This window comes from Vanacampus margaritifer, chromosome 2 (genome assembly GCF_051991255.1).
Source record: "Vanacampus margaritifer isolate UIUO_Vmar chromosome 2, RoL_Vmar_1.0, whole genome shotgun sequence".
Taxonomy (NCBI): Eukaryota; Metazoa; Chordata; class Actinopteri; order Syngnathiformes; family Syngnathidae; genus Vanacampus; species Vanacampus margaritifer.
Genome location: NC_135433.1, coordinates 26,135,242 through 26,158,569, shown reverse-complemented (window position 1 = coordinate 26,158,569; position 23,328 = coordinate 26,135,242). Strand labels below are relative to the sequence as shown.

Here is a 23,328-nt window from a genome sequence, read left to right as displayed (position 1 = left end):
ATAGAACCTAAATCCATCCATTATCCACCGCTTATCCGAGGTCGGGTCACGGGAGCAGCAGCTTTAAGAGGGAAGCCCAGACTTCCCTCTCCCCAGCCACTTCTTCCAGCTCCTCTGGCGGAATTCCAAGGCATTCCCAGACCAGCCGAGAGACATAGTCTCTCCAACGTGTCCTGGGTCGTCCCCAGGGCCTCCTGCTGGTGGGACATGCCCAAAACACCTCTCCAGGGAGGTGTCTAGGAGGCATCCGAACCAGATGCCCGAGCCACCTCAGCTGGCTGCTCTCAAAGTGCGGGAGCAGAGGCTCTACTCTTAGCCCATCCCGGATGACCAAGCTTCTCACCCCATCTCTAAAGCCTCGTTTCCACCGACGGTATCTACCCTACTCTACTCTACTCTGCTCTTTGCAACCTTGGCGGAGTCCAACCCTCACTGGGAACAAATCCGATTTACTGCCCGCAATGCAGACCCAACTCTGACACCGGTCATACAGGGACCGAACAGCTCGTATCCGGGGGCTCGGTATTCCCCAGCCCGTACTCCTGAAGCACCCCCCACAGGACTCTCCAAGGGACAAGGTCAAACACTTTCTCTAAGTCCACAAAACACATGTAGATTGGTTGGGTGAACTCCCATGCACCCTCAAGGACCCTGCTGAGAGTGTAGAGTTGATCCACTGTTCCATGGCCGGGACAAAAACCACACTGCTCCTCCTGAATCCAAGATTCGAGTTCCTGATAGACCCTCCTCTCCAGCACCCCTGAATAGACCTTACCAGAGAGGGTGAGTAATGTGAGCCTTCTATAGTTGGAGCACACTTAAAAAGGGGGACCACCACCCCGGTCTGCCAATCCAGAGGGACTGTCCCCGATGTCCACGCGATGTTGTAGAGGTGTGTCAACCACGACAGCCCCACAACATCCAGAGCCGTTAGGAACTCCGGGCAGATCTCATCCACCCCCGGGGCTTTACCACAAGGAGTTTTTTTTAACCACCTCTGTGCCTTCAACCCCAGAGATAGGAGAGCCCAATTGAGAGTCCCCAAATTCTGCTTCCTCAAAGGAAGAAGGTGTGTCGGTGGAATTGAGGAGGTCTTCAAAGTATACTCCCCAGTCCCCACCAACTCACGACGTCCTGAGTTTTGGTCAGCAGCGCTTCATCTCCACACAGTGGTGCACTGCATCCCCTTCCTGAGACGTTGGATGGTGGATCAGAATTTCCTTGAAGCTGTCCAGATATTGTTTTCCATGGTCTCGCCGAACTCCTCCCAAGCCCGAGTTTTTTGCCTCAGCACATGCCAAAGCTGCGTTCCGCTTGGCCAGCCGGTACCCGTCAGCTGCCTCCGGAGTCCCACAGGCCAAAAAGGCCCAATAGGACTCCTTCATCAGCTTGATGGCATCCCTTACCGCTTGTGTCCACAAGAGGGTTTCTGGGGTTGCCGCCACTACAGGCAACGGCCACCGTATACAACCTAAATAATAAAATTCATGTTTTTCCTCGTGTTTAAACTGTGTGACGTTATAAAAAAAAAAAAGGTTATACAGTATTCTGGAAAATACAAAAATCTGACTTAGGAAATTCTGATAGATTTGAATTGTATTTGTACATTTTAATGTCTATACGCTAGTACAGTACTTACAATGTAAACACATTACAAATATACATTGGAGTTGATAATTAAATACTGTACATACATAAATATGTTAATTAAATGAAGTGATGTGTTTTCTTCTGTAAAGTTCTAAAAGTGGACTTTCCGAAACGTCACATTTTTCATCAGCGTCATCACATCAGCAAACTTTGCAGAAGCCTGATAACGATCCTGATCATGAATCAGGTGTGTTAGTGGAGAGAAACGTGGAAAAGCGTAGCGGGTCCCGAGGGCCGAACTTGGGCACAAGGAGTTGTTTACATGCTGTATCTTGCAATACATCCTCCTTCCATTCGCAGGCAACAGAGACAGAGCCAAATGAAGAATGCGGCCATTTTAGCGCTAACGTGTATATCATGTGGAGTGACCCACATGCTTCTCTCCTCCCCACGTAACTGAATGTCAACCCGCGCACGACACTATACAGATCTGTGAAATTAATCTTTACTGCGTTGATGAACGACCGTCGCCAAATACGTTTTAGTCGGTCAAACACAATGGAGGAGGGCAGTTGACGGCAGTGGTGTTAACTGCTCTAAAAAAAACATCTTTAGTAGCATGGGTGAAGGTATTTGGCGAAGAGGCGCAAAGCTACAGTTAAAGTAAAGGTGAGTAGCAAACAGTGTGGATGCTAACTGGCTAGCCTGCAACGCTCGAGGGACACGCTAGGTTACATGCTAGCTCGAAATTGTATTCAATTCAGAATACAATATTCGGTTTCTTGTGTTTATCGTAATATGTGATAACATCTAGCTATTTTTGATTTTCGTGTGACACTGAGGTAGTCGTGTTGACGGCACGATAAAAGGGACTCTGTGTATTGCTTAGTAATATAATAAAAATGGCTTTATTGCTCACTATGGTGTTTCGATTACATAAAAGCTCACGGTCCATTTTTTCCTTAAGAACTTTAATGTTATCAAAATGACACCACTGCTGACATGGAGTTTAATTTGAGACGTGCATACAGTCGTAATGGGTGAAGGTGATCATGCCTGACTTATACCAATGGGAGCATTTTCTTTTTTTTCTTTTTTTAATTTGCAAGAAAGTAATTGACTCTGTACATGCTTGATCAAACAATTATTATTATTGTGTGAGAAAAGGCTGGGGAGAATGGAATTACCGGTAATATATATTCTTGCTTTATGATCGTACCCATTGCTTATAAAATAAACAAAGGATAATAGCATTATAGAGAAGTTTCAAGGTTTATTTTACCTGGATTTGTTTAACAAGCTTTGAAATAGTTTTGCAATAACTTGCATCAACTTCAAAAAGACATTACAAACCCCCTCAATATTTTTTGCTTACAGAGAGTATGAAAATAGGTGCTTCTTGAAAAAATGGACCATTGGTCCCCAATAAAAGTGCATTTTAAAGAAACATGAGATCAGCCTCTCATAACATTTTCTCATGTAGTTTTATCAGTGAGGCAAGGCTGCCAAGGAAAAGTAAGTTTCTAACATGGATAGGGTTTTGCTAAAAATTGGAAAGAACGTCTTTAGAAATGCTCTGGGCAAATGACCTTGAGATTGGCCACCTCTGGGCTCCTTTCTTGTCATTCACAAAACAAAGTGAAAATAACGTTCAAAATGTTAATGCTTAGAACTGAGGTAACCACTTAAAAAATAGAATTGGAAAAATACAGTTGTGACGAATAAATTTGCTCAAATTTGATTGATCACACAGACGCGCATTTGTGACGTTCGGTTAAGTGGTGTGCTCTTTGCAAGCCTGCCTCCAGCTGCATGCCGATATTTGACTTATGCGCAGCATTGATAAGCTATCTCCAGGGGCCGAATAAGCAACTCCACCTTGGCTAAACATGCTTTTGTGTGCGTCTACTCTGTAATATCATACCTTCACAATTTATTTGCCGCTTTTATCCTTGTTTGTATTGCCACAGCAACAGTTAAAGTTAGGGCTTCGCAAACAAGCACCCCCATTATAATCCTGACGCCAATTGAACGTAACGACCATGTCATTAGGTCAAAAGAAAAAAATGACCACATTTAAAGGTTGTTGGACCAGTCCCCATATAGAGATATGCAGACCCTCGGTGGTCCAGGGATCCCAGTTTGAGAACCCCTGTTTGTTTAGCGCACCAACCAACATAGAGAGTGCAAAGCTTCACTTGCATAACTAGCAGACGTGGAAGCACACGGTTGAACTCGTGCTTGACCGAGAGGGTCAGTAAACGCCTCATTGGCGTTCACTGTTCTGTGTTTGGGGTGACAGGTGGGCACGATGGCGGAGCGGGCCACCGGTGGTGCGTCGGCCGCCATCTCTCCATTCCAGCAGATGCTGGCCTCTGGCACTGGAGCATTCCTCATGTCCGTTTTTGGTGAGAGATTTTAGAGAGAGAATTTTTTTTTACAGTCGTACCTTGACTTTCAAGTGCCCCTGCAGTTTTGTTTTATTTTTTATTTTTTTTTAATGTATTTATTTATTTAATTACCTGCAGATGCTACAAGATGGCAGCAAATTATTTCAAATGGAGAGGATCATAAAGCATCAACACCAAGCTTTAGATTGTACATAGTCATGAACCCATGTTACATTTTAACCACTGTATTAAGAGCTTGATTATTAAACACAAGCAAAGGGCCTCAGCTCACTTCCACATAGTTCCTTGGCACTAACATGCCATAAAATGGCGCCAAATCAATACTTTTAAGACAAGGCGTAGCCTAAGCACAAAAATAGTGAGGACAGGTTCCCCCACAAAATCCAGAATCCACAATTTTTTTTACATAAAGCCGAATCTCACATGTGGGGGAACATTGTCAATTGAGTTATGAGCTTGGTTGCAGAACAAATACAACTCGTAAGTCAAGGTACCACTGCCCGTATTTGTGTGACCAATGACAATTGGAGAATTGTCGCTCATTATTTTAACTGTTTGCAGTCACACCTCTGGATGTGGTGAAGATCAGGCTGCAGGCCCAGCAGAGCCCCTTTCATCAAGGTAGTCGTTTCCTGTTATCTTCTTCTGTGGTGTTGATTTGCTCACTCTGACATAACAAGATGCTGGCTGAATGGTGTTTGATTCCTATTTTAACATCTGCATGCTTCTTTGCCTCTGCTTTCTTCCCAAAGCTTTAAGTAGTGATGCTGCTTCCTGGGCTGGTGTCACCCGCCCCTCCAAGTGTGAGTACCGGACCTGTGCCCGCTGCACGCATGACACGCACGCCTATCAAACTTGTGTATTTGTGTACACAAAAAGTGGGGGTCCACACACACTGAAAAGAAAGAAACCACAAATGTGATGGTCATAGATATTTTTTTTGATTTTGAAAGTAGGATATTTTTTCCCCGCAAAATTAATACATTTATTCTAAATTTTCACTCTTCACAAAATACAACTTTAGTCTTAGAAATATTAGGGATGTTCTTCAGACACTTTTCCACTTTTCTTCAGACAGATACCAGTATTGTTTGAATAGTCACCAATAACCCTAACCCAGAAAATATTCCAAACAAAACTTTATTCTTAGAAATGTAACTTTGCTCTCAGAAAAATAACCTAAATGTAAAAGTAAATAAAAATCTCACTTGACACTTAAATCTTATTCCGGTGAAATGCAAATTTTATTTCAAATAAAGTTTTAGACATTATTTAGAATTATATATGCATGTTTTATATACATACAAGAATGACCATTTCTTACTTGGAAAAGTTTTCTTTTACAGTATATCTTAATACTTTGTCCACATAATCTCTCAAAATTCTCAAGTATTCAAATGTATTTAGACTTGTATAACTCACTCTTTTCTTATAAAACTCCTTCTAAATTACCACTGAATTCTTGTAACAGTAAGCATTTATTCTTGTAATTCGTTGTTTGTGATCATTATTGTACGCTGTTCTCATGACCATCACTTGACAAATTAATAGTTTTCCTATTAAAATTGGTCTGTGTAGCAATTTGCCAAAAATATCTTTACAATAGCCTTTTGATTTGATGACCATTTATGACTCTGGCATCTTCTAATTAGCAGATTAATTAGCGGCTCACAATGGGTCCTCCTGCAAGATTCTGGCCAATAGTTTTCAGACCGGATTCGGGTTTGAATTTTCCGTCCTCTGTCTGCAGATGTGACGTCATGCGTGCAGTGTGTACGTGAATAAGGGAGCGTGCAGTTTCTTTTTTCGGCCACAGGTGGCAGTAGAGATTCAAAATTCAATTTCCTGCATTGAACAGCTTTAATGCTAATGATAGTAACAATTTTTTTGCGATATTTTCTAAAATGGATAACTGTAAAATTTGCTTCTTTTTTCGTCACTAGTTTTGTCACGTTTTGACTTCATTGTAATTATTTGACTATTTGCATATCTCTTCTGAAAAATAAAGGTGTCATGTAACATTCTGAACTAATTGTCATGATAATTTGCCTTCATTTTCATAGCCAAGACTATTCTCGTGCTATTTTCTTTTTAGTGTGGCCTTGCAACCCTTCATAACACATGTAGGCTACGTGCATATGTGTTTATTTTAAATAAACCACCTTTGTTGGCATGTTGGAGTCTATGTGTTTGTTTCCTTGTCTGAAAAGTGTTGACTAATAATTGACATGCTTCAAGCTATTTTTATCAGACATCATGCCAAGGCCCAGGTCAAAGGCGTCCTGTTTCGTAACACTGTTTTTCTCTCTTGTTCACCCAGGGAGGTGCTTCCTGTATTGTAATGGCTTGATGGATCACATCTATGTATGTCAGAATAGGAGCAACTGCACCAGCTGGTACAAGCCACAAACGCATTTCAACGGCACACTGGTGAGTTCATAGGAAATATGAATACAGTGAGTTCCTGCAATTCATCGGGATAGTGACCGAGACCTGCCGCAAATAGCGAAAATCTGTAAATAATTGACACCCCTAAAATGGGTTTGTTATTGCGTATTGATGGCCTAAATTTACTTAAAATGGAGAAGATCATGAGGCATCAATCGTGAGCCTGTGTTACATTTTAACGACTGTATTCAGTTCAGTTCAGCTATACATTGCAAACAAACCACCGTCACATGAGGCTCATCAATAATATTAGCATGCATACATGCCTAATTAACTCCCGAGCACAAACCAATTGTAACAGCAAATTTAGAATGTTTTTGGGCTATTCGTAACTCGATGGAGAGAGAAGCAAAAACAAACATTCAGTTTCACTTCTGACTGCGCAAGATGCATTAACTCATTCACTCGCAGTCATTTTCACAGAAGCACTCCCGGCCGGCTCTTTTACTGGATTTTGATTGGTTTTGCAAGGCCCACAAAATATTGTGTTCTATTGCTATAAAAACATGTAACTTACCAAAAGAAAGAAGTCTCTTCTTTCATCAGGGATAAAAAAACAACAACATATTTCTATCTGTTTCCGTTTTGCAGCAATTAGTATTAGAATATAAATATCATTATTCACAAATATTTGAGTTTTTTTCCAACACTGCCCTGGTATATTTCCTTTGCTTTGCTGCTACCTGCTGGCCGTTTGTGTAATAACTCATTTCTTCAACAGTTCTTTGCAGTTGAGAGGCTGCAACAAAGCCTTCTGTATGCTGTAGCATAAAAAACTTAAAAATAAATACGTCTTTGGGACACTTAAACCATTTAAAATTGAACTTATTTATACGTTTTGGGAGCAAATGAGTTAAGGATGCAGACCAAAAAAAACATTTAAAGGTATATTCAAGGATCTTCTCAAAAAGTAGAAGCCAAACGTCTATTTGTCACTTTTTAAAAAACGCGCATGCAGAAGACCATCCTACCAGCTCTCCCTCTTGTGCGGGGGAAACGCTTACACAGTGTAAAAATAGGGAGTGATATTTACTTGAAAAGGTTGATACACTCAGAATTTTTTGTTAATTTTACAAGAAGTTTAACTAGAACTGTCTCATATTTGTTTTTTTTAAATACCAGTGCTGAAAAAAAAGATACCGAGCCGTTTTGGCCGCCGAAACATCGAGGTACGGAACTAGCAACACTAGGAACATGCAAGCTCATCTTCGTCAGTCTCTGCAGCTGGCCTCACTTCACAGACAGATGTCCTCTTGCGGCTCTCAGCCATTTTCAAAGTATGTGGTGAGATTGGTGGAGCTACAATGAATGGCTAAATCCAAAGCTCAGCGGCTATTTGCTACAAATACTCGAAGTGCGCAGCTAGGAACAAGCACGCACGACGTCGTTACGGCAGATTGATTGATGTGATCGAGAGCCAATATTTAAGATGATTCACCCAGAAGACGCAGTGACAAAAGATCCTTGAATACACCTTTAAGGCCTCTTGCGCGGGCAGCAACCACACGGATGTCAATGCTGCACGCAGTTTGCCTTTCTACATGCAGGCAACCACATGCATTATTTTGAAAATGTGCTGCAGTTTTACTCCATGTTCTTACTACGGCTGGTATTGGCAGGACGGGGTTTATGCTACATTTTATGTCCGATTCCGCTTGCTGTAGCCATTTTGACTTGTCAGAACAAGGAACAAAGCAACAACAATGGAAGAACGCATAGATCTTGATGACTAGAGTATGCTTTAATTGTCCACTATTATAAAAATGATGAAGGCAGCGGCGACGTAGGTGGTACACGGACATATATAACTGCCAGTCGCCACTCGCAGCTGAAGCCAGAGGAATGAGAGCCTCGCAAAACACCAACTTCATTGTTCGCATCGACCATTCCGAACCAATCACGAGAGATCATCAGTTTTGTGATGTATGCCGCAGACACGCTACGCGACACAATACGTCGGTCACGGGAACCATACGATGGCATCAAAATACTACTTGTATTTCTTTGACATAAGCACAAAAACAGTGATTTGCTTCTGATGTAGCTTCTGGAAAAGCAAAAAAAAAAAAAAAAGCAAATGCTGAACCACACATATGTGAAAATTCTGACTTAACTAACTTAACTTGATTTTGTGAGTCACTCATCCTCTGTTGTTTGTGTCACAGGATGCTTTTGTGAAAATTTCTCGCCATGAAGGACTCAAGTCTCTGTGGAGCGGGCTCCCACCCACACTGTCAGTAACTCACCCCACAGACTTGATTGATGATGAGTAGGACTAAAAGTGGTCTAAAAGCTTTTCATTGTGTGCGTGTAGCATCATGGCCGTGCCCGCCACCGTCATCTACTTCACCTGCTACGACCAGCTGCGGGACTTCCTGCGCTTCGGCATGGGTTTCCATGGCGACTACATCCCACTCCTGGCTGGGGCTCTCGCCAGATGTAAGCCCACGAAAACAAGCGCTGTAACATAAGGCTGGCGATATGGCCCCAAAATTCATATCATGGTAGCAATTGCATTAAAAATGATCTTCATTTAATTCAGTAAATGATTTATTTCTAGTCTGTTATAAAATCTAAACTGATCAAATAAGAAGATGAAAAAAAAATGTTTCAAATAAAAATGTACTGCGCATAGTTTAAACGAGTGTCACTCTGGCTCCCTTTTGTGGCATGCCAAAGAATCAAGACAAGGGACAAGCACTGGTAGCAGCAAAGGAGGCTTAAATCTATCCACGTATGTGTTACAGTGGGTGCCGTGACAGTCATCAGTCCTCTGGAGTTGATCCGGACCAAGATGCAGTCCCGCCGCCTGACGTACAGCGAGTTGTGCGTTTGCATCCGTAGCGCTGTGGCCCAGGGGGGCCTGATGTCACTGTGGCGTGGCTGGGGGCCCACCGTGCTCAGAGATGTCCCCTTCTCTGGTAAGAGTGTTAATTGTTCCATCTAAACAGCTGGCTCGTCAGGTCGGAGATAATAATTTATTTTTCCTTTTGATACGTTTTTGACAAGGACGCTCATGTTTGATGACAAGTCGCAGTGGCTGTCAAAGTAGTCAGGAGACCTCACGTCTGCTATGTCTAATTTCTCCTCTTTCTTTGTGGATGCTCAGCAATTTACTGGTTCAACTACGAGCTGGTGAAAGCCCACCTATGTCAACGATCCCAAATCACCCAGGCCAACTTCGCCATCAGCTTCACCGCAGGCGGCGCCTCGGGAACGGTGTGTGAATACAAACACTGACTCAGATACACACTGACCTTCCATTTTGAATCTACATTATCTTGTGAATAAATAATGTAGGATGGTTGAGTAAGGGCTCTGGACTCGACTCTTAGACATTTTCTGATTGGGATGATTAGCAATCAATTTACCAATAACTGTTATTTGGAGACGCGTGTTTATCACTGTCCAATATTTGAGAAATCAATATAAAAAGATCTGCTAGTGACAGCCCTAATGTAAATATAGCCATCTCTCTCAAATCGCTACCATCTCTAATCTCTATCAATGCCTCTATTGTCTGAATTTTTCTATCTTCGCATTATGCCATCTCTAAATAATATCCAAACGCATCTTTTGTCCCAAATGTCAGGTCGCCGCCATCATGACGCACCCCTTCGACGTGGTGAAGACTCGCAGACAGATCCAGCTGGGAGAGTTGGATGCGCTAGCAGGTATGTAGCCTGCTGCTGGGAGTTTATGGTAAACCACATGAAGCCATCGTTGCGACCATAACACTGCTTTTGCTCGTACTCATAGCCCCATTGAAGAAAACGGCGTCCACGTGGCACATCATGAGGGACATCTGGAGTGATGTGGGCTACCGGGGGCTCTTCGCAGGTACGCGCCGCCGTCTTGTTAACAATTTTATTTCATAAAAGGGCCAGGTGGGTGATGTGGCCATAAAAGAATCTATAAATTTAATTTAAAAAGACAAAACATAATCCCAGGCCTCATTCCAAAGTGAACCAAACGTGCTTTTTTCAGGTTGCATGCCCAGGGTGATTAAAGTGGCACCGGCCTGCGCCGTCATGATCAGCACCTACGAGTTTGGCAAGGCCTTCTTCCAGAAAGTCAACCGGGATCGCCAGCCCGTGGCATGCTAAAGGGATGTTGGGAATCTCCCGGGAGCCATTTTGTCACGTCGGATGAAGTTTATGATCAAACTGACACAGCACCAATTTTACATTTGAAGTTTTATGTGTGTCTTAATCCCGGGTTCACAGTTGGGGAGAGTTCTGAAACACATTCCACTAATTGGCTGTCCTGTTTTGCATTTCTGGACAAGTCATTGGTTGATGTACTGTATCAACAACATCCGCAATTATTTCAATTACAGTCAAGAAGCTGAGGCTGTGACGCAATGCCTCCTGGGAAATCCATGAGAAAAGGCTGCATGAGCACAGAAGCATGATCAATGTGGAGAAGATGCATGGACATTCATTCATTCATTCTGTGAGTGATCCACAGAAGCTTCCTGGCCTGTATCAGGGGAAACATTTTGGACTTGGCATTTTCAATGCAGCATCCACCTCAAGTAGCACTTGCATAGGAACGACCTCATACATAAATGCCTACATTTCCACTCTTTAAGTTGCTTCTCTTCCGTTCTCACAAGCGGAGCAAAGCCATAGGACATGACAGGAGCCTAACCCGGACAAAAAAGAAAATGGACTTCTGCTGTATGTTATATTGCAAGCATGACACATCCTCAAAGGTTGAAGAGTTTCTTGAAAGAATGTTCAAATGTTGCCAAGTCCTGATGATGGCTATCGAATCCTTGGAATTTTCCAAACAAGATTTTGAAGAATTTCTTAAAGCGCTGTCATAAAGTAGAATTATGTTGCCTTAAGGTGGAATGTTTCAATTTCTTTCAATTGATTAAATGGTATGAGGGCAGTTTTGAGTTTCACTTTATTTTTGAGAAATGACATACAATGTGTTCACAGGGGGTAGGAGCAGACCCTTGTAAGGAACTAAAAAAATAATAATCTAAATTTGAGGATAATATGGTGACAAAGCACTACTTTTGTCTACATAAAGCTCCTTAAATAGCTTCCTTAATGACAAAACACAATTGTCAAAATAAAAGCTTTTCATCTCAGATGTAGCTCCTTTGTGGCAAAGCACTAATTTCTTTGACGAAAAACGTTTTCATCTACCTTTCGCCTCCTTTTCTTCAAAATTTAGACTCTTTGACATTTTTGAACATTTAATTATTTTTTTTCATCTAAATCATTAATTCATTTAAAGAACATGGATACTTATGTTGTTTTTTAAGTCCTTTGTGTGACTTTAGCGACCATGCTATGGAAAACAGGCAGCGTCCGGCACCCATTAGAGCAGTGGTCCTCAACCCTGGTCCTCGAGGACCGGTATCCAGCCTGTTTTCCATGCCTCCCACAGCCAACACAGGTGATTCATATCATCAGCTAATCAGCAATCTCTGGAGAAGGCTGATAACGATCTCCACCTGTGTTGGCTGTGGGAGACATGGAAAACAGGCTGGATACCGGTCCCTGAGGATCAGGGTTGAGGACCACTGCATTAGCGCTTGGGTGGGGGGCGACGATGCAGAATCATTGACCCCCTCCAGGACCACGACCACATAAAATGCAAGCGGGTGGCCGTTATGCCATGTTTGTGTTTGTGCACGTCGTCATTGAGCAGGCTCAAACGTTTGTGTGCTTGTGCATGCAGTCTGTTGTTTATGCTTACCACAGAACAGTAGCTGACTGTGCTCTCACCCCGGGTTCTTCTTGTCGTTGGGTCAACTGGAGTTGAAAGAAGAGAAAGTCAGTGGAGCACACATACATACACACATGCGCAGCAGTCTCCCACTCACGCACAAGGTGAGCCTAATGAAATTTAATTTAAGTAATATATTTCAACAAGGGTTAGGATTTTAAAACAATGATTAAGTCCTTATTGTCTATATAAACTCAGTCCATTTACCATTAAAAAAGATAATCCAGACCTTCAATCTTGAGGTGACATAATGCCACATTCTCCCACAGTTATACAGATCTTCTCAGGCGGTGGAGTGTTCAAGATCAAGAGTTAATAGAATTGTTCTTAAGCTGTCGTCAACACTTTAAAATGGTTAATGATGTGTCAAAATATTGTGACATGGTGGGGACAGAACTGCCCGAAGATAGTTGGGATAGGCTCCACAATAGTCTCAGTTTGTGGATATAAATGTTAAATTGACCGTGTTTGGGCGTACCAGGTTTGCGGCTGACAGTGATTATTTCAGTTCATTATTTTTATGGCACACCTCATGGCTCTTAGAATTGACATTTTAAACAGTTTAGGTCTAGGAGGTGAATCGTCTTTTGTATTAATTTTGTGCCGTGAAGCTAAACAGCGCCCCGTGGTGGTGGCCGGCTGCCAGTGTGTAAATACGTTTCCCTGTGTAATTTTTTTTTTTGTTGCCGAAGGCGGGACTTGTGACGCACGAGGTCGCGTTGTGTCTCGCGATAGTTTTGCAGCCTTATAAGAATCAGCGCGTGCTTGGCCGGGTCTCTTTCAAACGGATCGGAGACAAAATGGTGAGTGTTCTTGTCAGAATAGCGACCCTCAACGTGGCAATCCGTCAGGCATCTTTGGCATCTGAGGCTTTAGTCGCTTTCCAATGCTTTACACAATCTTTACTACGTTTAAACCATTATGTTAGGGTAAATTTTCTGGCATATCAAATATATTGACTTGTATATTGAAGATCGAATCGTGGTCATAACGTGGCCTATAATGGCTGCTTGTCCTCCATGAAGTTGACATGGTAAATTTTTGCCCATTTATACAACTATAAACTTAATAATGCACTTTTCTATCTAAAGTTAAACTATTCGTAGTTACATTTTTGTATGTTAACAACGCAGCCCACTGATAGCATGTTAGCCGCTAATGCTGACTGCATACTCTGGCGAAATGAATTAAATTGTCCCTTATATCGTTATCTCGTAGTCCCACCGCAAGTTTTCGGCTCCGCGCCACGGCTCCCTGGGCTTTTTGCCTCGCAAGAGGAGTCGCCGTCACCGGGGTAAGGCCAAGAGCTTCCCCAAGGACGACCCGACCAAACCCGTACACCTGACCGCCTTCCTGGGCTACAAGGCCGGCATGACCCACATCGTCCGCGAGGTGGACAGACCTGGATCAAGTGAGTTGGACTTAAATATATATAGGCCTATTATTTTTAATGTCTATGATGAGACCACCGACGGGCGGACAGAATGGGCTTTAAAACTCCCCTGATGAATGTCGAGTACTGAGCATACTTGGTTCAATTGGACTGGTTTATTGTCTTGCTTCATAAAGTAAATTTAAAATTGTGTGCAATTCTGTGCAGAGGTGAACAAGAAAGAAGTGGTGGAGGCTGTGACCATTGTGGAGACTCCCCCCATGATTGTGGTCGGTGTGGTGGGCTACGTGAGCACCCCCCGCGGCCTGCGCTCTTTCAAGACTGTCTTTGCTGAGCACATCAGCGACGAGTGCAAGAGACGTTTCTACAAGAATTGGTGAGGGGCAATGCCGTCACTTTAGAGCAGTGGTTCTCAACTGTTGTCACCTTGAGACTCCCAATTTTGCTATTATTTTCCAAGCAGCCAAAAATACTTTTACAGGGTTCATCTGATCCTTTTTTTTTTTTTAATGGCATATTCATGTTTAAAAACTGCAATTCAAAGCACTGTAATTTGCATGGTGCAGAGACCTCCTCCTAATCAAATCACTGTTATTATTATTTTTTTTAATTGCCTGTTACAACCCAATTTTAGTCTCGGCCCATCCGTTGAGAAGCACTACCTTTGAATGCTCAAAGCAGACGTTAGTAGCCAGTGAAGATGATTGTTTTGTTTTCACTGAGCAAGTCTAACAGTTACGGTGGCCCCTGGTGGCAGCTCCGCTCAGGTGCCCCACGCCCTGATGAGCTCCGGGCTCCTCTGGCCGGTGGAAAGTTCTGCTTAGAAGCCGCGCCATGAGCCGAAATCTCCCCATTGGCTGGTGCCGCCCCCTCCTTGATCAGGGCGACCAGTCGGGCGCTGTGTTCTTCCGCTGACCCTGTGTGGTCATGAAGGACCTGTCGCCAACCTTGTTGTGCCCGCTCGCAGGTACAAGTCCAAAAAGAAGGCCTTCACCAAGTACAGCAAGAAGTGGCAGGATGAGGAGGGCAAGAAGCAGCTGGAAAAGGATTTCTCTGCCATGAAGAAGTACTGCCAGGTCATTCGTATCATCGCTCACACGCAGGTGAGTTTAGAAACGTGTCATTGGGATGATGACTCAACTGCTTGCTTTTACAGACCTCGCCTTACTTGCCAACAGTTTAAAATTGTTCCGGACACCACAAATTTGGTTAGGGGCATTAATTAATTACTCATGGCAGGACTTCACAACTTGGAAGTACAATGGTGCTTTGATACTGTTAATTGCCACTTTTGGCTGAAAGTTCCTGTCAAACTTATACAAATTAACTTGATACACGTTGTGTATTAAGCTACTTAGTATCAGCTAGCTCTGGTAAACAATGCGGAACCACCATCGCTATATGGGCTAACAATTGGGGGCTGGCATTTGTGGATTTTTATTTTTCTAAGACATTTATTTTGGCTGATTATTCAGCTGATTAGTTTTCCGAAATAGTCTCTGAACTTAAAAAAGAAAAATGTGGCACTATTTTGGTGTTTGTTTGAATATACAATATTGGTATTATGTTGCAATGCATTCGTGTGGGGGAAAATTTGAAATTGGGCGAATTTGGAAAGGGCTATTGGCTGATGAAATCGGTCAGGCCCTTCTGACAAATAGCCGTGTGACAATTTAAGCAACAGATGGGTTCACACTTAAAGCATGAAAGGATGTTATATTAATGGAACATTAAGCCTTAAAATTTTAATACAGTGCTGTTCAAACAAAACAGACTGCATATAAGCCTGAAGTGTCAAGTAAATGAATACATTTTCATACAAATCTTAGTGTGCAAGTTCACTTATTAGTATTTTGTATAATAAAAAAAAATCGCTATAACCGATTTATAGATTCGGATTAATCTGCACCGAATCGTGATACGGATCGAATCCCCAGGCACTACGCAATTCCTGCCCCTAGTCTCAATGCACCATTGTATTGCAAGCACCATTTTGAAAAGCGTTGGCAAGTAGGCCTGCGTCTGCGCCGTCAGTGACGAGACCACGGAACTCCTGCGTCAGGCATGGCGCCTGATGATTCCAGTGAGGATACCTTCCAGCTGCCTTCCTTCTGAGACATTGCCTGCCTCGCACCAGCGACAACCCCCTCAAGTGAGCCTCCTCACTGATGAGCCATCATTTTGTTTGTCGCCAGATGCGTCTGCTGCCCCTGAAGCAGAAGAAGTCGCACCTGATGGAGGTGCAGCTCAACGGCGGCTCCATCGCCGACAAGGTGGACTGGGCCCGCGAGAAGCTGGAGCAGGCCGTGCCCATCACCAACGTTTTCACCCAGGATGAGATGATTGATGTCATCGGGGTCACCAAGGGACACGGATACAAAGGTACCTTTATTGATTGGGTCAATACATAAGTTGGGCAAAATGAAATTTGGCCCAAACCGTTTCTTTTGCCATTTTCCTTTGAATTGTTTAGGGTTTCAAAATGGTCCAATTTTCTGTAATCTTTGAATGGGAGTAATTGGTTGGTATTTTAACCACTTAAAATACCAACGCTCCAATTGTCTTCTCAAATCTCTTCTTGCTAGACAGACTTTGTGGTGCACAACAACTTGTTTTCAAACTGTCACTTTTGTGTTTGTCCAGGTGTGACCAGCCGTTGGCACACCAAGAAGCTGCCCCGCAAGACTCATCGTGGTTTGCGCAAAGTGGCTTGCATCGGTGCCTGGCATCCTGCCCGAGTGGCCTTCTCTGTGGCCCGTGCCGGTCAGAAGGGCTACCACCATCGTACCGAGATCAACAAGAAGGTACGCCAGCCTCAAGTTGAGGGTTTGAATTGTCATGTGACGACTGTTTTGTTTGTGAAGATCTACAAGATCGGTCTGGGCTACCACCAGAAGGACGGCAAGCTGGTGAAGAACAACGCCTCCACAGACTACGATCTGTCCAACAAGAGCATCAACCCTCTGGTCAGTACTCGCGAGGCTCGTGCTGAAGTCCCCAAAAAAACGTGTCATGAATGTATTTGTATTGATTTCCTTTCAATAGGGTGGATTTGTCCACTATGGAGACGTCACCAATGACTTTGTCATGGTGAAAGGATGCGTGGTTGGAACGAAGAAGAGAGTTCTCACCCTCCGCAAGGTCAGGATGCTCATTGAAGTTGACAGGAGTTCATCCTGAAATGTCACTCACTCTAAGGCCCAAAAACTTGGACTGTTTCTAACAAAGTGAACATGGAAACATCTTTATGAATATTGACTTCAATGTTTTTCCCCGTAGTCTCTGCTTGTCCAGACGAACCGCCGCGCTTTGGAGAAGATCGACCTGAAGTTCATCGACACCACCTCCAAGTTCGGTCACGGCCGCTTCCAGACGGTGGAGGAGAAGAAGGCCTTCATGGTGAGATGTCGTTTCATATTTTTGATTTATTGATACGCCATGTGCACTGTTCGTAACCTGGTTCAGTCATCAGTATGAACTCTGGTTCCATTCCAGTGCCAGATTGAGTTCCGGTGAGGCAGGGGAGTGGGAGCCACCCTTTCGTGCTCACTCCCTGTTCACTCTCTGGAAACAAACACACACTGTTCACCGGAGACTAGGCTTGATCTAAACCAATCATTTTTGTCTACAGGGACCCCTCAAGAAGGATCGCCTCATCAAGGAGGAGACTGCCTAAAGTCTTCCGGCTCTCTTCTGTCTTTAATGTCTGCAGAGTTTAATAAAAAAATATATAAATACAAAAACAACTTGTGGAATTGACTGGAACTGTGATTAGGAACAAAAACTGGCTTGTGCAGTACTTGAGCAGCTTGAAATGGTCAACTTTGTTGGTATGATTGACCAGTAAAAGTGTGCTTTCATGGTTGAATTTTTTTCCCCTTGCGACAAGAAAAAACAAGTGAGCTTTGCAACCTTGAACAAACAGAAATTTGCAATCGCTGGCTCGCCCATTGGTGGGATTTGACCTTAATTAGCAGTTACCCTCTAACACCTGATTCAAAAGATAAGATCATGGGCAAGCTCTACAAAAACCTGTTAATGATCATGATCATTTGATTCAGTTGTATTTGAGGAAAGCCTGGTGAAGAACCCTGTGGCCCTTGAGCCATATACACTAGTGCAGAGGTCCTCGAGGGCCGCAGTCCTACAGGTTTTGGAGGTTTCCCCTCTATCGACACAAGCCGATTCCAATCAACAGGATCGTTATCGGGTTTATGCAGAGCTTGTTGATGAGCGGATTATATGTCTGCTGTGTTGGAGAAGGACAGCATGCAAAACCTGCAGGACCGTGAGGACCACCTCTGCACTAGTGTGAAGTCTTAACCAGCTGAAGGGCTCACCCCAGTAAATTTGACTCAGCTTTTGATGCTGTTAAAAAAAAAAAAAAAAACACGCATTAACTCAGTCAAATGTGAAATCAAGTCAGATATCATAGTTTTAAAATTCAAATATAAAAATTAAATGTTTGGGAAAAAGTGGCTTGTTAGGACATGCCGGATTGAGGCATTAGTCAATTTCCATTCACTTGGGAGTATAAAAATGCAAATGTCGCTTGTGCTGTGCGTTGTTGCCACTGCAGATATTTTCAGCCCTGCACTGTGCCATCAGTATTCCAAGTCCGTACGTGGACACGGTACTTGCCTGTGAGATGATACAAACGGCCCACCACCATCCCGCCCACCCATTTTTTTTGCACTTCACATCACGACCAGCAGAGGGCTATGGGGAGAGATTTGTCTAAAAAATGTTCACACAAATTTGTTTTTCACGTGTTTTTGAGATACACAAATAAATCTTGTTTATTTTGTGTGTGCATTTTCCATGACTTTTGCTTGCGAGCTGTCGAAAGTGCATTTGTGGATCGTTGCGCACGCGCCTTTCTTTTTGAGACAAAGATCACGCCGTTTCGAGATATTTAAACAGCAACCCTCAGATATTCACGTGTCTAAGGCCCGGTCCTCCGCCGTCCACGGGGAGGCAGTGTTACTGTCTCCATTGAACAGGAACGAGCCGTTTCTGTTTCTCGTTTTAAATTTGGACATAAAAAAACACAAATCGTGTCTTTATCTGACCTTCCATTATGTGTTTATTTTATACATGTCGGGAAACAAAATGCGACCTTAGTTTATTTCCCTTGAGCTTGTTTTGCTTTCACTCAAAATACACTCTTTTTCTGCTGTTAAATGTTCTTCTTCTACGCCACTGATCCACTGATCTGTATATAACTGTAGCTTGTGGCGTGGTGGTCACTATTTTTAAATCATTGTTTTGAAACCCTAACCCTATTTTGAAATCCTAACCCTTGTTGAAATACTAAAATGCATTAGGCTCACTCTGTGCGTGAGTGCGTGCTCCACTGACTTTTTCTTCTTTCAACTCCAGCTGACCCAACGAAAAGAAGAACCCGGGGTGAGAGCACAATCAGCAACTGTTCTGTGGTCAGCATAAACAACAGCCTGCATGCACAAGCACACAAATATCTGAGCCTGCACAATGATGACAAACACAAACATGGCATAACGGCCACCCGCTTGCGTTTTATGTGGTCGTGGTCCTGTGGGGGCGATGACGCTGCAAGCACCCCCCCCCCCCCCCCCCACAAGCTCCCATGGGTGCCGGACGCCGCCTGTTTTCCACAACATGGCCGCTAAAGTCACACAAAGGTCATTAGTCAATTTCATGTCAGCTTATGTAAGCACTGATGCTTTGATATCTTTATGTGCTTCATTGTGGCAACCAGGAGGTGGGGACAACCCACCCCCCCCCCCCAACACACACACCACCAGGATTGGGCATCGCAGGTTACCCCAATTATGAGAGAACCCAACAAAAGTGTCATCATCCCGGTCACTGTGTTCTAAGCCACTCACATGGCCGCCCCGTGAGAGCGCTGTGAAGCTTTTAGGGCAACCAGGTGGAAACTAAAAGGTGTTTCTTGTTTTTATCTCTTTATGCCTTTGAGCTGATGGCAGCGGCTGCTATTTGTATCATCGCAAATGTGTGTACTACTACTACATGTTGTCTTGTACACTAAGGAGAGGCAAAGAGGTTTCCCTTTGCTAACTACTCACTCATGAATCCTGTATGATTAATTTTATTTTTTTTACTGACTGTATTCTATCAGTTTTACAATGTTTGCCTTTGAATGGATTGTTAATGAGGTTGTAGCATGTTAGGTCTGAAACAAATAGTGTGACACACACGCACGCACACACAGCATATGGTGACATTAGTGAAATTTCTGCCACAGGCCCATTGCACACCCTAGACCAGGGGTTTGCAGCCTGTGGCTTTTTAGTCCTTCTCTTGTGTCTCCCTGTGCATCTCTTAAAAAAAAAAACATTAGTAGAAATTACTATTATTATTGCAGGTTCTTTAAATGAATTGATTTAGATAAAAAAAATAGTTGAATAAATATTCAAAAATGACAGAATTCAAATTTTGAAGACAAAGGAGTGATGAAAGATAGATGAAAAAGTTTTTAAAATGACCTAAAAAGTTACCATAAAATGTCCAAAAAAGGAAGATAAAAAGCAGAAAATGACCATAAAATGTCCATGAAATTGCCAAAAATGTCAGAAGAAGAAAGCCAGAAATGAAAACGTTCAAAAAGTAACCATAAAATGTATTTGGAAAACAAAAAGTCTGAGAATTGATTTTGAAAAAAAAAGAAGCAGAAAACAAATCAAATCCCGAAAATTCCCATAAAATGTAAACAAAATTCCCAAAAAATGTCAGAAAATTTATGTACGAAAAGGCAGGAAAGAAAATATTCAAAAAGTAACCCTAAAATGTCCAAAAACAAAAGAAGAAATCCCGGAAATTACCATGAGAAATTTGAGAAAGGTATAGTCTAAAAATGTATAAAAAATGAAGTATGAAAAATTACAAAAAAATAAATAAACGGAAGACAAAGGGTAGAAGCAAATTAATGTCTACGTATTGGATGTCATATTTTTGTGTTATGGTGCAGCTCTAATTCGGGCCCTCTTGGGCCCTCAGTACATTTCCTTCATCACAATGTTCAAATGTTTTGCGGCTCCAGGCAGATTTTTTGTTGTTATTCATTTGATCTAAAAGGCTCCTTTGACAGGAAAGGTTGCTGACCCCTGTCCGAGACAAAGCCTGCAGGGTGTTAGCATGTAGCATGTTAGCATCCAAACAAAGAGGGATTCGGCATTTATTGCGAGACACACGCGGTTGATTTGTTCCCCCTGGGATTGTTATTTATTCATCAGGACTTGATGCATCCAAGTGAAGGGATCATTCGCTTTTGGCACCTTTTTCAAGAGTTTCCATTTCAATTTTAGAAATCAAGAAGACAAAACATGGCTAAGGCTGTGTGAGTCTTTCAAAATAACTGACGACATACTGTGTATATATTTTTATATAGTCATCAAACTAATGTTTTTAAAAAGCAGTTTTTGTTTGGTTTGGCTCACAAAAGCAGAAAAAAAAAGACAAAATAAAAAATACACATGAAATCATGAATTGCTCTTTTCTCCCCTTTTAGGATGATTAAAACGTAACTTTTGCTGTGGTTTTAATAAGCATGCATTTTGTTTCGCTGGTACGCGTTCACATTTTAGTTTTTTGTTCGATTAAAAAAAACAACATAATAGTTTATTATTCTAGGCTTCTAAAAGAGTCACCAACAGCACTTTCTTAACTTAACTTTTCTTTTTTGCTTCAGTAAAGTAGTCGGTATCTCTTGATTATTCTTATTATGAATCTTTATAAAAGTAATATATATATATTTATATTAATAGTAGCTTTACTAGAAGTTACAGGCCGGGCTGTAACAATTCACAGTTTGAATGCAAAACAATGAGTCCAAAAATAAAGGAGACGTTCGTCTGGGCGGCTCTGACCTCTTCTAAGCTTCTGGAAGCTTCCGGAAGAGTCATGCAGAAAACAACACGTGTCCTATAAACTGGGCGCGGCGCAGGGTTGCCCCGCCCTCATACGGGGGTGGTGCGTCGGTTGGCGGCCGAGTTCCCGTGCGCCGAGTCTTTGGCGTCCTTCTGGATGCAGTTGTGCACCTGAAGGAAGTTGTGGTCCCGCTCCGAGTTGTAGGCGGCGTTGGCGGGCGGCACCCCCACCCCAGATTTGAGGGTGTCGCGGGGCAGCGTGTACATGGAGATCTCGGTGGAGGGCAACGCCCCGAAGGCCTTGAGACCCAGCGGGGAGGTGTCGCGCGAGTGCGCCGGGTCTGTGGAGCGCGACGAGGAACGCGAGCGGCGGCGGTAGCGGTAGCGGTAGCTCGGGACCCGGGACAAAGCCGAGCCCTGGAGGTAGTCGGTGGTGTGGGTCCCGATCCGGAGCTGCCGGTGGCGGTCGATGAACATGTGCACAGCCAGGACGCCCACCATCTCGGCCATGATGAAGGACAAGGCGCCGAAATAGAACGACCAGCCGTACGAGTACGAGTTCTTCTTGGAGTCGCTCTTGGACGGGTCGCCCGCGTTGGCTGATATGTACACGATGATTCCGATGATGTTGCTCAGGCCTGAGGAAATGACACAACACAATTCAACAACAACAAAACAAAAAACAGCTTCTATACAAAGGCCGTCAGACTGAACAAATGACATCACAGTCTGTCAACCACACGGTGCAAAATATTTTCTTAAATGTTTACACTGTTCGATAACTCTGCATCTTTGTACATGATATTTTTCTTTTTACAATAAATCATATTATCACCGCTGAACTCAAATACACGGCGGCCATTTTTCCATTAGCATCACAGTTGCTCAGGGCTCAGGCAACGACCAATCACAGCTCACATGTTTTCTGAAGCTGAGCTGTGATTGGTTGTTACCTGAGACCCGAGCAACTGTGATGTCATTTTCACTCGACATTGCAGCAAGTAGCAAAATGGCCGCTTTCTGATATTGATCAAAACTGTTGTATTTTGCTGCTTAACTCATATTCCACTAACAAAATATTAAGCAGAATACTATATTTAGACTACTGAGGCTGCATTGTGAAGAATTTGTTTGTTTTGTTTTTTTGGGGGGGAGGGTGCATTGACTTTAAGTCTTTCACTCGCAGCCATTTTCACTGAAGCAACCCCCTTCGCTCCTGGCTGTTTTACTGGATTTTGACAGATTTTGCAAGGCCCACAGAATTTTGTGTTCCATTGCTATAAAAACATGGAACCTACCAAAAGAAAGATTAGAATCTCTTCTTTCATCAGGAAAAAAATATCTGTTTCCGTTCCTCTCCTCAGGGCCCCGGGGGTGGATGAGATCCGCCCGGAGTTCCTAACGGCTCTGGATGTTGTGGGGCTGTCGTGGTTGACACGCCTCTACAACATCGCGTGGACATCGGGGACAGTGCCCCTGGATTGGCAGACCGGGGTGTGGTTTCCCGGCCGTGGAACAGTGGACCAGCTCTACACTCTCGAGGGTGCATTCGAGTTTGCCCAACCAGTCCACATGTGTTTTCTGGATTTAGAGAAGGCGTTTGACCGTGTCCCTCTGGGAGTTTTGTGGGGGGTGCTTTGGTAGTATGGGGTACTGAGCCCCCTGATACGGGCTGTTCGGTCCCTGTACAACCGATGACAGAGTTTGGTCCGCATTGACGGCAGGAAGTCGAATTAGTTTCCAGTGAGGGTTGGACTCTGCCAAGGTTGCCCTTTGTCACATATTCTGTTCATAACTTTTATGGACAGAATTTCTAGGTGCAGCCGAGGCGTTGAGGGGGTCTGGTTTGGTGGCCTCAGTATAGCAT

The 23,328-nt window shown here is 43.3% G+C and overlaps 3 protein-coding genes and 2 non-coding genes across 7 annotated transcripts in view; 4 read left to right on the top strand and 1 right to left on the bottom strand.

Annotated features, from left to right (window-relative positions):
- Positions 1-1,977: 1,977 nt before the first annotated feature.
- On the top strand, positions 1,978-11,348 carry slc25a39 (solute carrier family 25 member 39). 3 transcript variants are annotated; one of them, XM_077558738.1, is made up of 12 exons: positions 1,978-2,259; positions 3,893-3,998; positions 4,563-4,625; positions 4,754-4,804; positions 6,322-6,431; positions 8,615-8,682; positions 8,764-8,888; positions 9,197-9,370; positions 9,559-9,668; positions 10,042-10,123; positions 10,209-10,289; positions 10,437-11,348. In XM_077558738.1, the coding sequence occupies exons 2-12, from the start codon at positions 3,902-3,904 to the stop codon at positions 10,553-10,555; spliced, it is 1,080 nt and encodes a 359-aa protein (XP_077414864.1). In that variant the 5' UTR covers positions 1,978-2,259; positions 3,893-3,901; the 3' UTR covers positions 10,556-11,348. The 3 variants fall into 3 exon arrangements, with proteins under 3 accessions (XP_077414864.1, XP_077414867.1, XP_077414865.1); XM_077558739.1 differs by having other exon boundaries at positions 1,983-2,259; positions 4,563-4,622; XM_077558741.1 differs by lacking the exon at positions 4,754-4,804 and having other exon boundaries at positions 1,979-2,259; positions 4,563-4,622.
- Positions 11,349-12,876: 1,528 nt separating this feature from the next.
- On the top strand, positions 12,877-17,336 carry rpl3 (ribosomal protein L3). The gene is made up of 10 exons (XM_077558230.1): positions 12,877-13,000; positions 13,416-13,608; positions 13,798-13,966; positions 14,558-14,693; positions 15,786-15,972; positions 16,234-16,394; positions 16,455-16,556; positions 16,636-16,731; positions 16,870-16,989; positions 17,222-17,336. The coding sequence occupies exons 1-10, from the start codon at positions 12,998-13,000 to the stop codon at positions 17,264-17,266; spliced, it is 1,212 nt and encodes a 403-aa protein (XP_077414356.1). The 5' UTR covers positions 12,877-12,997; the 3' UTR covers positions 17,267-17,336.
- Positions 15,616-15,712, top strand: LOC144047471 (small nucleolar RNA U83B). Its single transcript, XR_013293041.1, has one exon. It is a non-coding gene; the product is annotated as a small nucleolar RNA U83B (small nucleolar RNA).
- LOC144047469 (small nucleolar RNA SNORA54) lies at positions 17,031-17,166 on the top strand. The gene has a single exon (XR_013293039.1). It is a non-coding gene; the product is annotated as a small nucleolar RNA SNORA54 (small nucleolar RNA).
- A 3,454-nt stretch (positions 17,337-20,790) lies between the features above and the next one.
- cacng2a (calcium channel, voltage-dependent, gamma subunit 2a) overlaps positions 20,791-23,328 on the bottom strand; it is a 39,605-nt gene continuing 37,067 nt past the window's right edge. Inside the window, exon 4 of the mRNA XM_077559454.1 lies at positions 20,791-22,099. Coding sequence (XP_077415580.1) covers positions 21,552-22,099 — 548 coding nt within the window. The 3' untranslated portion in view covers positions 20,791-21,551. The remainder of the gene's footprint in view (positions 22,100-23,328) is intronic.

Coding starts and splice junctions, on each gene's coding strand:
- slc25a39 (XM_077558738.1), top strand. CDS start 3,902: ATGGCGGAGCGGGCCACCGGTGGTGCGTCGGCCGCCATCTCTCCATTC. Junction 4,805..6,321: donor TGTCACCCGCCCCTCCAAGT/GTGAGTACCGGA, acceptor TTGTTCACCCAG/GGAGGTGCTTCCTGTATTGT. Junction 9,669..10,041: donor CAGGCGGCGCCTCGGGAACG/GTGTGTGAATAC, acceptor CCCAAATGTCAG/GTCGCCGCCATCATGACGCA.
- rpl3 (XM_077558230.1), top strand. Junction 16,395..16,454: donor GTACCGAGATCAACAAGAAG/GTACGCCAGCCT, acceptor TTGTTTGTGAAG/ATCTACAAGATCGGTCTGGG. Junction 16,990..17,221: donor AGGAGAAGAAGGCCTTCATG/GTGAGATGTCGT, acceptor TTTTGTCTACAG/GGACCCCTCAAGAAGGATCG.